Source organism: Phacochoerus africanus, chromosome 5 (genome assembly GCF_016906955.1).
Source record: "Phacochoerus africanus isolate WHEZ1 chromosome 5, ROS_Pafr_v1, whole genome shotgun sequence".
Classification (NCBI taxonomy): domain Eukaryota; kingdom Metazoa; phylum Chordata; class Mammalia; order Artiodactyla; family Suidae; genus Phacochoerus; species Phacochoerus africanus.
The window spans coordinates 75,646,889-75,660,438 of NC_062548.1; the positions used below are offsets into that span (position 1 = coordinate 75,646,889).

Below are 13,550 nucleotides of genomic sequence, written 5' to 3' on the forward strand. Positions count from 1 at the left end.
GCTGTGATGGGGAGTATGAGATCTAAAAAAGCAGCTATTTTTGATTTCCCTCCATTCATCCTTTGTTAATTGGCTTACTCTAATCTTGGAAGAGCTAAAGAATCAGATACTAAAAATTCAAATCACTAGGCCTACTTTTAAAGCATGGCTTCATTTACAACCTTATAGTACAGGGCTGTGTCCAGCAAATTATTTTTTTTGTTCCTTTACCACTCCCTAAAATACAACACATAATAATTCAAATTGCTTTTTTTTTTTTTTTGGCCACATCCATGGTATATGGAAGTTTCTAAGCCAGAGACTGAATCTGAAATGCAGCTGCGACCTATGCCACAGCTGCAGCAATGCTGGATCCTTAACCCACTGTGGTAGGCCAGGGATCCAACCCGAGCTACCACAGAAACAACACTGGATCCTTAACCTACTATACCACAGCAGGAACTCCAACTCAAACTGTTTAAAAAGTAATTCTTATAATCCACAGGAAGTTGAAGCTGCTTCGTCTTTGTAATTCTAAGCTAATATTACATGAGTTGCTAGAAGGTAACTTAGGTGGGTCCTGGCAGAAACAGGAAGCACAAAAAAGCATTTTCATAACGCATTTAAAAAAAAAAATCAAGCAACGTTTTACTCAAACCTACCTGGGCCAAACATGCTGTAACCTAATTTTATCAAAAAAACCCAAAAAACAAAAAAACCCCAAACTGAGAGTTTTAAAGAGATCTTTTAATCTCTATACAAGGATGGTTGAAGTAAAGTCAAAATACTGTCATGCCTATGACTTGCAGTAATACATGAAGAATCCCCAAAAATCCCAAATCACAGCTGTTGTAGAGATGCCTATTTGCAATCAGAGGCAAGCAGGTCTTTAATAATCAGCCACAAACACAAGATGGTATTTTAAATATACAGTAGGAACATTTATTATAACACTTCTAAAAGATATTTCTCCATGCCTGATGATTTGATATAAAAATCAAACCCATCATACTTTCCCCATCAGTCTCTCTACATCAAGGGCAATCAGAAATTTGTACAACATGAATATTTGCTTCTGAAACAAAAATTACAAATTAAGTGATAACAAAAATACACAAATCAACTGGACCCTAAACAAACTTCTAATGAATTCTTTCCCCATTCCCCCAATCACCTAGAGCTTCTTTCTTCAGCCTCATTCTGCTCCTTTTCCTTTCTTTGCTTGGCCATGAACTTCTGTTAAAAGCAATTTGTAATAAAAAAACATTTATTAGATGTTGTTTTTCTGTAGATACAAACACATTTAATATATTTCATTGTATTTATAAATTAAAACAGCTTGATCCTACAAAATAAAGATTAGAAACACAGTGCCTTACATTAACATTCCTTCCTTCCATTCATGAATCATCTGATATTTATGATATACTAGGCATTATGCTTGATGCTTGGGGAATCAGTGGTCAACAAGTAGGTAAGGCCCTTTACCTCATGGAGCTTACATTCTAGTGGGGGAAGAGAAACAATAAAAAGAATAAATAAATAAGATAATTTGGGTGGTGGTAAGCATTGCAAAGGAGAAATACAATAAAGTAAATGAGAATGACCCTTTTCTGGGGGTGAGAGGAGTACTCTACTTTAGCTAGGTCTTTCTTAGGCAAAGCCCTTTCAGGGACACTGTTAGGTGAACTGAGACCTAAAAGCAGAGGAAGAACCAGCTATACAAGGAGGGTTGGGAGAGGGCAAAGGAAAAGCAATAAAAAGGCACAAAGGCAGCAAAGGGACCTTTCACATATGAAAAATAAAACAAAGAGAGCCAGAAAAGTGGGAACATAGTGAGCAATAACAAGCAGTGAGGTCAGAGAAGTAGAAAGAAATAAGATCGTGCAGGACCTTGTAGACACAAAATAAGAAGTTTGGATATTATTCCATATGTAATATAAAGCTAGTGGAAGATTTCAAATGGAAAATGACATGATAAACTTAAGAGCACAGGTAGCATAGCACAATGCTTAAGGGCATGAGCCTAGAATAAAATAAAAGTAGATTTAAATCTTAAATCTGCCACTATTATGACCCTGGGATTTGATATTCTTTAAGCCTCTTTCCTCATCTTTAAAATTAGACCACTGGAACAGTAGTATTTACCTCATAAAGTTTATGTGGAGGACTGAATAAGTTTCTAGCAAATAACAGTTCAATGAATGTTAGATGAGTGTTTGTGCCACAAATTTAATACAGAGGAGATATAAATGCTCAGAAGCAATCGGAACCACTGTTTCAACTATGGCTAATGATGATTCTCTAGAGTTTTAATCCAAATGCTTCCCCCAAAGATATGTACAACTAAGGGGATGAGGGGTGTGACTAAATCAGCTTAGGAAATGGGTTAAATAATTAAAATTAAGCAGATTCTTTGGCCAGACAATTCAGAGAGTTTAATATGCTACATGTCCACAACTCTGCAAGAGAGCATCAAAATAGTTTCCCACACTTTTTAATGGAGTGTCACGTGGGACTGGTGATATGCTGAATCTATTCCAGCACATGCTGCCAGAGGAAAAGGATTAAAAACTAGAAGTTACTGGCAAAGTACAGTAAAGAACATGAATAGGACTTTGAACTTAAGAGGACTAACCTAGCACAAACCTTAAAAAGTTTTCCCAAAGGGAAAGAATGTACATCCTGGGTATATACTTCAGTATACCCAGTTTGATTATAATACCACCTGATAAGCTGTTAAGAATTTTAAAAAATTACCTCTGTATTTTGCTTATGTCGTGTACTCTTGCAGTGATTTGTCATTGCTTTTTCACCTGAGTAGAATAGGGAACAAATTGGACAGAAGAATCCAGCCTTCGGTACAAGAAAGTCTAAATCTAGAGGACAGGTAGAGAAAGAGAGGGAAGAGGAAGGAGAAAAAAAAAAAACTAATGACAATTTATCTGTAGCGGTGTTAATTTATCTAAACATGACATACTTAAACACAGTATACACTTACATACAAATGTAATGTAAACTGGTATATATCCAGGGATTAAGAACAATTAAGCCTTTAATTACAAAACCAAGGTCTGCGTGTATATATATATATATATATATTTTAACATATTCTGTAACATTCCAAAGCCTCCAGGAATGCCTGGGAATTCCTCCAGAATAGCAATTCACTGAAGTCTTTGAAATAAACCTCTGAGGCATCTACTGTTAAAACAGGAAGAAGAGGAGAATGATAGGCAACTGTCTGCTTGAGGAATATACAGCATAAACAAATACTGTGACCCTTAGCTCATCTTAGCTGGCCATGAACAAAGTCTGCTAGCTAAGCTTTTTCAGTATGTTCTTTCTACTCAACCGGAATTTCCAGGCAGAAATTCCGGTTGAGTAGACTTCTTACCGAAGCAGTGAAGAAAGTACCAGGAATAAAATCAGAGACATAATCCAGACTTTGAGAATACAATAAAAATAATTTCTGCCAGGTAAAAACACAGCTTCATAAACTGTTCTTAGAAATGCCAATGTGCAATACTTGCTAATTACCACTCTAAATAAGTCATCTAAGCAAAGTCATCCCATTACTTGTCTAAACAGCAAAACACATATTACAATACTGAATTTTTACTTCACATACCTTCAGGGACATCAGATGCCACTGATTTCCCCGAAGAGGAGTCCTCAATCTTCTTGCGTTTTCGCTCTGGTTCTGAATCCTTTAATCCAGGTTCTTCATCCACTAAAAGTTAAGAAATTTTTCAAGGAAAAAAAGTTACTCAAAATATATTTGGAGATTTTGTGAAGCTGGTATCAGATAATCCCTGCCTTGAGATTAATTTATGGAGCATCTAAGTAAACCTTTCTTGGTTAATCCTACCTGACTATTCTTCCCAAGATTCTTTATATAAGAAATAAATGGGTAAATCTGTTCACCTAATTAAGTCGATTTAAGGATACAGGACTAAAGCTTTACAGTTGGAGAAAAGATAATGGAAGAAATTCAGGTTCTATGTTACTGGCAAGAGTTAATGTGTATACGCAAATGTATACACAAAGTGCTGGATTGGGGAAGTGTGGATTAAGGGGAAAAGGACATGAGCAGAGAATAATTCTGATACACTATATCCAAGCCCTTCCAACTAAGAAAAACATGAGCCTAAACTAATGGACTAAGACCCTTATTAGAATCCTGAGTGAAATTACAAACACTCAAGCCCAGCAAAGTGAATTAACATTCAAGAAGCACACAATGTTATTAGCAGACTGCATAAAATAATTTGGAGGGGAAGACAAAAACCGGTTACCCTCACTAGCTGAAACACCTAACTTGTATAGTACTTGACAAATCTCTTTCACTTTTATGTGGGTCACTTAGCTATATCTTGGGTGATAAAGGCAGGTCAAATCATCGTTATCCCTATTTCTTCACATGGAGAAAATAAAACCAGGAGAGATAAGAAATTGACCTGTCCAAGGATGCACAGCTAGTAAGTGACAGAAACTTGCGACTTCAAATTCAGTGCTCTCTTCATGTAACTGGCTACTCTTTATCAAATCTGAGGAGATGGCTAGAAACTATGAAACCATTATTTACTCTTCTCTTATTCCTTGCATTTTACCAGTCAAGTCCCAAGGAGTCAATTAAAAAGGCTGTTTCCCTTTTCTTGGTTTAGTTAAAATAGTCTCCAGTCTCTTGCTACAAAAATTTATTCAAATAACCTCAAGAGAGTAACAGACATTCTCAAACACATCTGTTCCTGCAACTAAAAGGCACCTTTATCTAATCATAATAATACATTATATATAATTATGTAATAATTTAAATTGAGACAGTATTTTAAAGTTTTAAAGTTTAAATATTTTAATATTTAAAAGTCATTGTTTAAAAAATGTTTTCTTAAGCTAGGTTCTTTTGTCAAACATATTGTCCATTAATGAAATAAATGGTTACAAAAGCAGTAAAGAAATGATCCTTTCTCTATTTTTTCCATTGAGATGAAGCAGTTCTGAGCAAGCCGACAGCTGAAGTTGCCCTATCACAACAAAACTCTCGTGAAATCATGCTGGAAGCATTTGTCAGTAAAACTATGACTATGGCTTGGTATCAAGGTGGGGTTAATGGAGAGGAACAGACAAAGGCAGGGTATCCACCTGGCCAAGAGAGAGAGTGTCAAGAAAGAGCATATGATCATCAGCAACAAATGATTCAGAGAAGTCAACAATAAGGAGAAAAAAAACTTAATAAATACAGTTTGACAACAGAGGAGTTTTAGGGTTTTATTACACCTGGTTAGGAAATGGGAAAGGAAAGAGCCTAAATAAACTGGACAGCAGCACTGAGGACCCAGCTAATATCAGAGTCAATGAGCCTGGACTGAATCACAGTTGGTAGTTTTTCCTTAAGAGAAAACAGGATTAATAGAAGCAAGAGAGCAATGAGAATGATGCAAAGAGATTGGTACAAAGATATGCTTATAACTGCTGTTTAAGTCAGTGGTAGCTGATTTTTTGTGTTACCTCTCTGAATCAATAACCTTGAGGTCTGGTTACCTCTCTGAATCAATAAACTTGAGGTCTGGAACTGTGTGCTTTTTTTCTTTTTTCTACCCCCTCTAGCATTTTGCTATGAATATAATGAACACAAAGACAAACTTGTTAAGTACCTGGAGTATTCTCCCTCATTAGACACTGCTCTCTATTTGTTTCAACATTAACTGTATTAATGTTATTAAGACAGCTTATTTAATTCACTGGCTCACTGCTTGGCAGCATCCACAAAGCAAGGAACCTCATCCACGAAAAAAGAGCTAGATAATAAATGGTTCTATTATCTCTATAAAAGGATAAAAATCTTTATCCAGATGTGTTCGTTATAAGGCTGCCTGCCCCCACTCCCTCACTCCCACCTCCTACCCAGTTCACTGTTTTGTTACTTTTCTTCTTAGATAGTACATCTTTGGAACTTTAACCACCACCTCATGTTGTGCTACTCTCTCCCCAACTTCTATCAAGCTTGCTTTACCTTCACTAATTTGGAAGCCTTCTTCACCTTTCGCTGCTTCTGCCATAACAGCTTTTTCTGACGGTGGTGTTTTCCCAATTCTCACTCTCTTCGTTGGCGCTTTAGCTTTAAAGAGAAAGTCTAATTTATTGTTACAGCAACAGTATTTAAATTGCTTTTAACTCTGAATAACAACCTTAACACTTTTGCAAATAAGATAGATATTACTCAAATTTGGGAAGGAAACTGATTTCTAATATAAAACAGGAGAATTCTATTTTTTAAAATGCAGCATTAGTCTAAGCATTCTCCTCTAATTTTCCCATTTATCTTGTTCACAACTACACCTTCCTATCTGCTCTTCTCAAGGAGCATACACATATTTTTCTGTTTTGTTCCACAAGACTATGGGATCTTTCCAGTATTTTTTAAATCTTTTAAGATTTTTGTATCAGAAATTATTTTGATCTCCCTAAAGTACTGAAAGTGACCTGACACATTATTATTACTCGTTTTACTGGCTGCGCCTGAGGCATACAAAAGTTCTCAGGCTAGGGATCAAACCTACACCACAGCAACAACCATGGCCACTACAGTGACAACACCAGGTCCTTAAGACACTGTGCCACATGGGAATTCCCTGACCTCTTATTCTATTTCATCAAAATATTACTTAAAATGGTACCTTCACCCCTTCTAAGCCCTAAGTCTAAGCAAAAACTAGGAGGCAGTTTGGTATAATCATCCTTCTATTTATCAAAAGCTGTGTTTCTCCAATAATACAAACATACCATTTTCATTCCAATTCTAATGTGGGTACTCTAGTATGCTTTCTGGTTTTGTCACCTTTTCTTGAGATAAGTAACTCGGGGTAAGATCTGCTCTGAACTAAGAAAAATTTGTGAACCTTGAACATGTTTCTTTGGAAAATATCACTTGGTCATAATTAACTACTGGCTTCTTATGTCAATATACAGTGAAATCATTAGTAATACTGCAACATATATTTAAAAACTTTTAATGTAGTTTCCTCATAAAACAAAAACTACCACTCCTAAGTATCTACCTGCTAAGTGTCTTTCAATCATGGTTTTCAGATCTTCTTCCATAACATTCTCATTTACTGGACCCACGTGGGACAAAGCTTCAAGTTTGGTCTTCTTTGTGTCCACAGCTCTTTTTTTTCTATCCCCTCTTTTATCGACAGGATGGTCATTTTTGTTTTGTGCTAATTCAACTTTTAAATCATTGTCTCCATCTTCCTCCTCTCCAACTTCATCAACAGTAACAAAATTAAGCTCTTCCTTAAGGTTGTTAAAATCTGCCAATGAGTCTTCATCCTCTTCAGTTACTTCATCTAAGGTCACTAAATGCAAATCACTACTGTCATCCTGTATTTCATCTACAGTAACTAAAGTAGAAGGGTCTTCAGGCATCTGAGAAGAAATGAACCCAATGGAATCCCTTCCAGTATTTCCCTCATCTCCTTTAGCATTTAAAGTGGCAAAATTTATGTCTGCTGCCTCATTTAAAGGTAGTTCTTCTACTTCTCCGATTTCATCCACAGTTACCAAGCGTTCCTGTTTGAGAAGATCTTGCTCTTCAGCCACTGACAGTACAGTAACATCTTTAGGTTCGCTATGGGAAATGCAATCATCTTGATCAATTAACTCATCTAATGTAAGAAGTGAATTTGAGTTTTTTACCATCTCTTCCATATTTATTTCTTCATCATCAATTACTTCATCCACAGTGACTAGAGCTTGTGCTAGATGTGCAGCTGCATCTTCCTCTTCCCCAATCTCATCCAATGTTACAAAGGATAATTCTCCCTCCATAACACGAGGAGCAGAGATTTTCCCCTTCTTCTTCTTTAAATTAAGTTCAGAGGAAGGGGTATTTTTGAGGGCATCTTTCCTTTTTCCCTTTAGTGGATTCTGCTTGACTTGAAAAGGATTCACTTCCTCTATAACCTCATCCACAGTAACAAATTCATCCAAATTAAATGGAAATAAATGCTCCTGTTGGAAAGGGGAAAAAAAACAAAAAAAAAAAACCCAAGAATTGTGATCAACAATAAATAGGTAGGTTCTAAACGGTCTCAACGAATGTGCGTAACATATCATCTGTTAGAATCTCAGTGTAGAGATGTTTCCCAAAGCTGAAATTAGAGTTATTTTTTAAAGCCCCACAAATGAATCCAAAAAGTAAACAAAGCCAAAGGAAAATCCTAACAATATCAATTTAATTTTACCTTTACTTAACTTCAATAAGCTTACAATTATTTCCTAAATGATATATGTTTTGAAATGATGCACAAAAATACATTTAAAGCATTTATCAAACAATTTGTATAAAGAATTTACGGAGTTCCTGTCGTGGCTCAGTGGTTAACGAATCCGACTAGGAACCATGAGGATGATGGTTTGATCCCTGGCCTCGCTCAGTGGGTTAAGGATCCGGTGTTGCCATGAGCTGTGGTGTAGGTCGAAGACACGGCTCGGATCTGGTGTTGCTGTGGCTCTGGCACAGGCCGGCAGCTATAGCTCCAATTAGACCCCTAGCCTGGGAACCTCCATATGCTGCAGGTGCAACCCTAGAAAAAGACCAAAAAAAAAAAAAAAAAAAGAATTTACTGTTCCATATGTTAAATGATATCTAGCAAGTGTTTTGGAGACTTCATGGATTACCAAAAGCACCTCAAATGCAACTAGAAAATTAACAGCTAACTAGGTTATTTCACTGATCAATTAATATATATAATATACATACGTTAAGACATGTAATACTAAGATACAGACATACTTTATTTTACTGCACTTTGCTTTATGACATTTGGAACATACTACATTTTTTAAAAAATTGAACATTTGTGGAAACTGCAAAGAACAAGTCTACTGGTGCCATTTTTCTAATAGCATTTACTAACTTCATGTCTCTGTGTCACATTTTGGTAATTCTCACAATATTTCAAACTTCTTCATTATTTATATATATATATTTCATATATAAAAACTTGTATATTTGTACGTACATTGGTTTTTAAGACATAATGCTGTTGCAACTCTTAATATAGTATAGTATAAACATAATTTTTTTTTCCTGTTTTAGGGCTATACTCGTGGCATATGGAAGTTCCCAGCCTAAGGGTCAAATCAGAGCTGAAGCTGCCAGCCTACACCACAGCCACAGCAAGGGGGTATCCAAGCAGCATGTGTGATGGCAAACCCATGAGAGAGGCCAGGGATCGAACCCACATCCTTATGGATCCTAGTCGGGTTTGTTAACTGCTGAGCCACGAGAGGAATTCGTAATAATAACAAATTTTATATGCACTAAGAAACCAAAATTTCATGTGACTCACTTTTACTGCAATATTTGCTTTACTATAGTGAGCTGGGACTGAACTTGTGATAATTCGGAAATATGCCTATATAAAGCTTATATTTTGAGAAAGTTATGTGGAAAATTTATTACTAACTTTATGCCGAATATAAATGCACTTGAAAAAAAATTATACCTGTAATTTGAAAAATGGTGCCAATACTAAAGAAAATAAATTCTTGGCAGGCTTCCTACACATTTAGTATACTATCAATGGTCAATTACTAGTAAATTCAATAATGGGCATTAGAATACATACTCAGTAATTCTGTGGCAGGAGGTGGAATCTGTAAGCAATTGTACTACCAATTCAGTGAGCCATGGAATGAACTTAGTCCTTACTTCCACTTCTTACACTATTAACATTTCTCCATGCCCCAATAAAACAAATTTATCCCTTACCAGGGGGAAAAAATTAAAATAACTGAAAAAATATTCTATGAAGAATAGAAATCTAAAATACCAAACAACCCAATATAAATTGTAGTATGTTTATTTGACAGTAAAAGTCAGTAACCAAGAAAGTAAATCTTAGAGCCCATCAAGTTAGGTTAAATGGAGTCATACCAAAAGGACTACAAATGGAAAGAACTCCTGTCAAATGCCAGTCTCCTTTACACAGGTGATTTTATTCTGTGTTTATAACCTTATTTTTGGTGGTATCTTCCAAATCTAATTCCCTTTCTACCCACCCCTGCATAATATTTTGCTCCACACCAAGATCACCAACTATTTAGCCTACCTCAAGGTCAAGAAATGAATGGGTGGTGGGGTCAAAAATAAAATACCTCATTCTTGTCTCTTGCTCTATATCAAACTAATTCTTAGAAGAGAGACACAAGTTCCACATAGAAGAACTCTGTTATGGAGTGATGGAGTAGATGGGTCCATGTTAGTGGGCTATTTCTTACCTCTTTGGATTTGGAACTTCTACCAGTGGTGCTTTTAGGATTCTTAGTGTTTTGTCCAGTCAAAGTCTGAAATATTAAATAAGAAATGTAGAAAAACAATTCACAATTAGGTTATTAATGTTTTTCAAAACAAACAAATTCAAACAGCAAATAAATATTAACCAAACATAGTCAATTATACAAATATTTAACAGGTATATCAAGCTAAGTCAACAATTAATATCAGTATCATCTCCATAAGTTATAGATAAATTCAGGTGTACTGATCTTTCCTTCTCTATAGTCACAATGTCTAAGCTGGGCAATCAGTAAGCTGATAAAGGAAGCTTCCATTTAAAAGAGAAAATGATTTCCTTACACTCAAAAGCAGACTGCACAATCACCTCAGGAGATTCTCTGCAGAATTTCTTTTTTTAAACACAAAGTTATGTTTCTGATCACATTTTATCCAAATAATAATTTCAAACCTATTAACAAATTATGAACTCGAGCTTATTATTCTAAGTGTCTGCTGGTTTAGACAGATGGAATCACTTAAGAAAGGGAAATGGGAGTTTGGGGGTCAAGGGAATGAGGAGATGAAAGTACAAAACAAGATTACACCTCCTACTCCTCAGCTACAAAAGACAGCTAATCACTCCAAAGATACTCTGAGCCATTCTTCCTACCCTCCTCACCTTATTGTTGCTGTCATCTCGTCTCATCACGGAAGGTTTAGCCTCTGTTTCCTGAGACTGTTTTGTAATATCCCTGTAATCCAGTTTAGAATCCTTGCCTTGAGGGGCTGAGATCCTTCCACTGCCTCCTCTGGTAACACCGCTCTGAGGGGATTTCAATTTACTGCTGTTTTCAGATAAGCCTGACCTGGCACTTGTAGGTTTAAGTAGACCCAGTTCCTTGGCTGAAAGTTTCTTTTCAGCATTTATTTCATCTTTGAGTACAGATTTTAGAAAACTTTTCTGGTTTTCAGATTTTGAAGCTGTCGCTTTTGCCTTTGTAGAAGAGGCCATACCAGCCTTGATGCTTGATTTATTGCTAGATGCATTTGATGCAGCCAGCACACTAATTTTACTAGTATCATCAGGCTTATTGGCCTGACCCACTCCTTTATTTGGGCATGCCTTGGTCACTGAGTTTTCTACAGGCTTTTCTTTCATTGCAGCCAAAATCTTCTCCAACTTCTCTGCAACCATCCTATCATCATTCTTTTCAGCCTTTTCTGTTCCTAATTGTAGATCCATTCTGGTTTCCCTGGTATTTAATTCATTCTCCTCCTTTTCATCCATGTTAATTTTTTCAGAAATTCCCACTGTGCTCACTGCCTGCTCTTCCCCAGTGGAAATTCCTGGTACTAAGGCCACAACACAAGTAGATGGTACTAATTCTGAAACAGTTTCATATTTGTCTACTTCAGTTACAGCTTCTATCACAGACTGTGTAATCCCAGAAAGGAAATCTTCTGCTTCAGATGGAGAGTCTTCTAGAATTCCTTTGATGTTCCTTTCTTCTATAAATGCGCTATCAGACGTTGATAATTCTGTTTCAGTGTTAATAATTTCTGCTTCTTCCTTCTCAAGGTCACTGGTATATACCTGCTGATTTAAAACAGACTCCTCTACATTTTCAGTGAATAAGTCAATACTGGCTGGAGTGGATGCCACAAGAGGAATTTCCACTTTGACCTCCTCTCCTTGCGTTTCAACTTCCAACATTTCAATAGCAAAGTAAGAGTCACATAGTGCTTTTTCAGGTTCTTCCTCACAAAGCTCTTCCTGCTGTACAAAAGTTTCTGTTCGAATGTTGGGAATAGATTCTTCTTCAACCTCACTAGGTTTAACAGAGGGACTATCAGTTGCTGTTTGCACCTCACTTTCATCAACTGGACTGTTTTTCAAGTCAGGGCTAAAAGTATTTAAAAACAAAAGGAACACAAACAAAAACACAAACAAAAATCAAACTATGATGAGAATTCAACCATCATAAATAATCCCATCAATGCTAATTGTTAAGATTTCCTGATGCATTAGCAATAAGCATTGGGAAATCCAGCCAATCAGCATTAAAAATGGTTCAGAAGTTTTGATGTAAATATATAAACAATATAAAATTTTAAAAAGAGCCTCCATTGCATTGATGATTTCTTTTTAGTTCAAAGGAAATAATGGCAGTATGATGGCCACTGATATGATCATTTTACTCATCTGAGTTACAACCAATTTTTTCTTTCTGTGTCAACTTTGCCCCTGACATCAAAAGGCCAAATATGAATTTGAGACATCTCAAATTATTATTAGGTTCTATCTTCCCAACAGTTGTAACTGAATAATAAAATATGTTTATGGTTCTAAAATGAAACTAAGGATCCATGCTTATTATTTAAAAGTTTATAGGTGAGCCTTACCTAAAAGGAACAGAAACTCATAAGCCATACTCTTAACCACATCACCTCTACTTTTTTCCCAATTTGAGAAATATTTGTTTTCAATTTCCCAAGAACTGTATTTATTGGTAATACCTAAAAGAAAACTTTCTTTGGAAATATCTTGTAAATCTTCTGTTGGAGATTTAAAGTTATAGGCAAAGCTGAGAGAATCACCTTAACATAAACATGTAGTTTTATTTTAAAATATGTGCATTTTGGTTATGAGAAGAAATATGCTAAAGGAAATCTTTCAAGTTACAAAAAATAACTTTAATGTATAAACTAGAATTTTAAGAAAAATTATTGATAAGAAATAGAGGAAATACATGGCAAGTATATACAACTGATCTTATTTCATCATGGTCCTCCCAAATCCAACATTTAAAAAGGTGTGTGATTCAACTATTTTCACTGACACAGAGATAGAATAAATCATTTATATATTAATGCTCTGGAGCCCATCATCTTGAAGAGTAACAAGGAAAATCTTAGCTTCTGAAGTCAACATACAGCATGCTATCAATACAAATTAAAGGTTAACAAATACATTCATTTAATTACATTAGAAGCAGCAGTTAGAAAAAGACACCAGAAAGTGATCATGCCATATCAGTATCTCAGTACTTTTTTCTCCTACTTTTCATGTAAGGAGGGGATGAGATATCCCCTTTGATACGCTTCTCAAAAGGTGGCCATATACTCTTTAGTTAACGCAAGAGAATTGTATCTGTGTTCTGAGACATTAGTAATATTTCAGAAGTTTTGAAAAAGTAAGTGCTACAACATCACGGTCTAATCTAAGAGCCAATAAACTATTCCTCCCTCCCCCAAAGATGGTAACTTTAAACTTCCAAAGGAG

General features: G+C 35.7%; 1 protein-coding gene across 7 annotated transcripts in view; it reads right to left on the reverse strand.

The window, feature by feature from the left end:
* Positions 1–896: 896 nt before the first annotated feature.
* ZNF638 (zinc finger protein 638) overlaps positions 897–13,550 on the reverse strand; it is a 78,980-nt gene continuing 66,326 nt past the window's right edge. For 4 of the 7 annotated variants that reach the window (XM_047781812.1, XM_047781816.1, XM_047781813.1 and 1 more), the window contains exons 22-28: positions 10,947–12,171; positions 10,270–10,335; positions 7,041–7,995; positions 5,996–6,115; positions 3,611–3,712; positions 2,740–2,858; positions 897–1,215 (exon numbers count right to left, since the gene is read on the reverse strand). In XM_047781812.1, the coding sequence (XP_047637768.1) occupies positions 1,150–1,215; positions 2,740–2,858; positions 3,611–3,712; positions 5,996–6,115; positions 7,041–7,995; positions 10,270–10,335; positions 10,947–12,171 (2,653 nt within the window). In that variant the 3' untranslated portion in view covers positions 897–1,149. Of the gene's footprint in view, positions 1,216–1,358; positions 1,485–2,739; positions 2,859–3,610; positions 3,713–5,995; positions 6,116–7,040; positions 7,996–10,269; positions 10,336–10,946; positions 12,172–13,550 lie in introns of all 7 variants that reach the window. The other 3 variants (XM_047781815.1, XM_047781814.1, XR_007135089.1) reach the window with 2 other exon arrangements.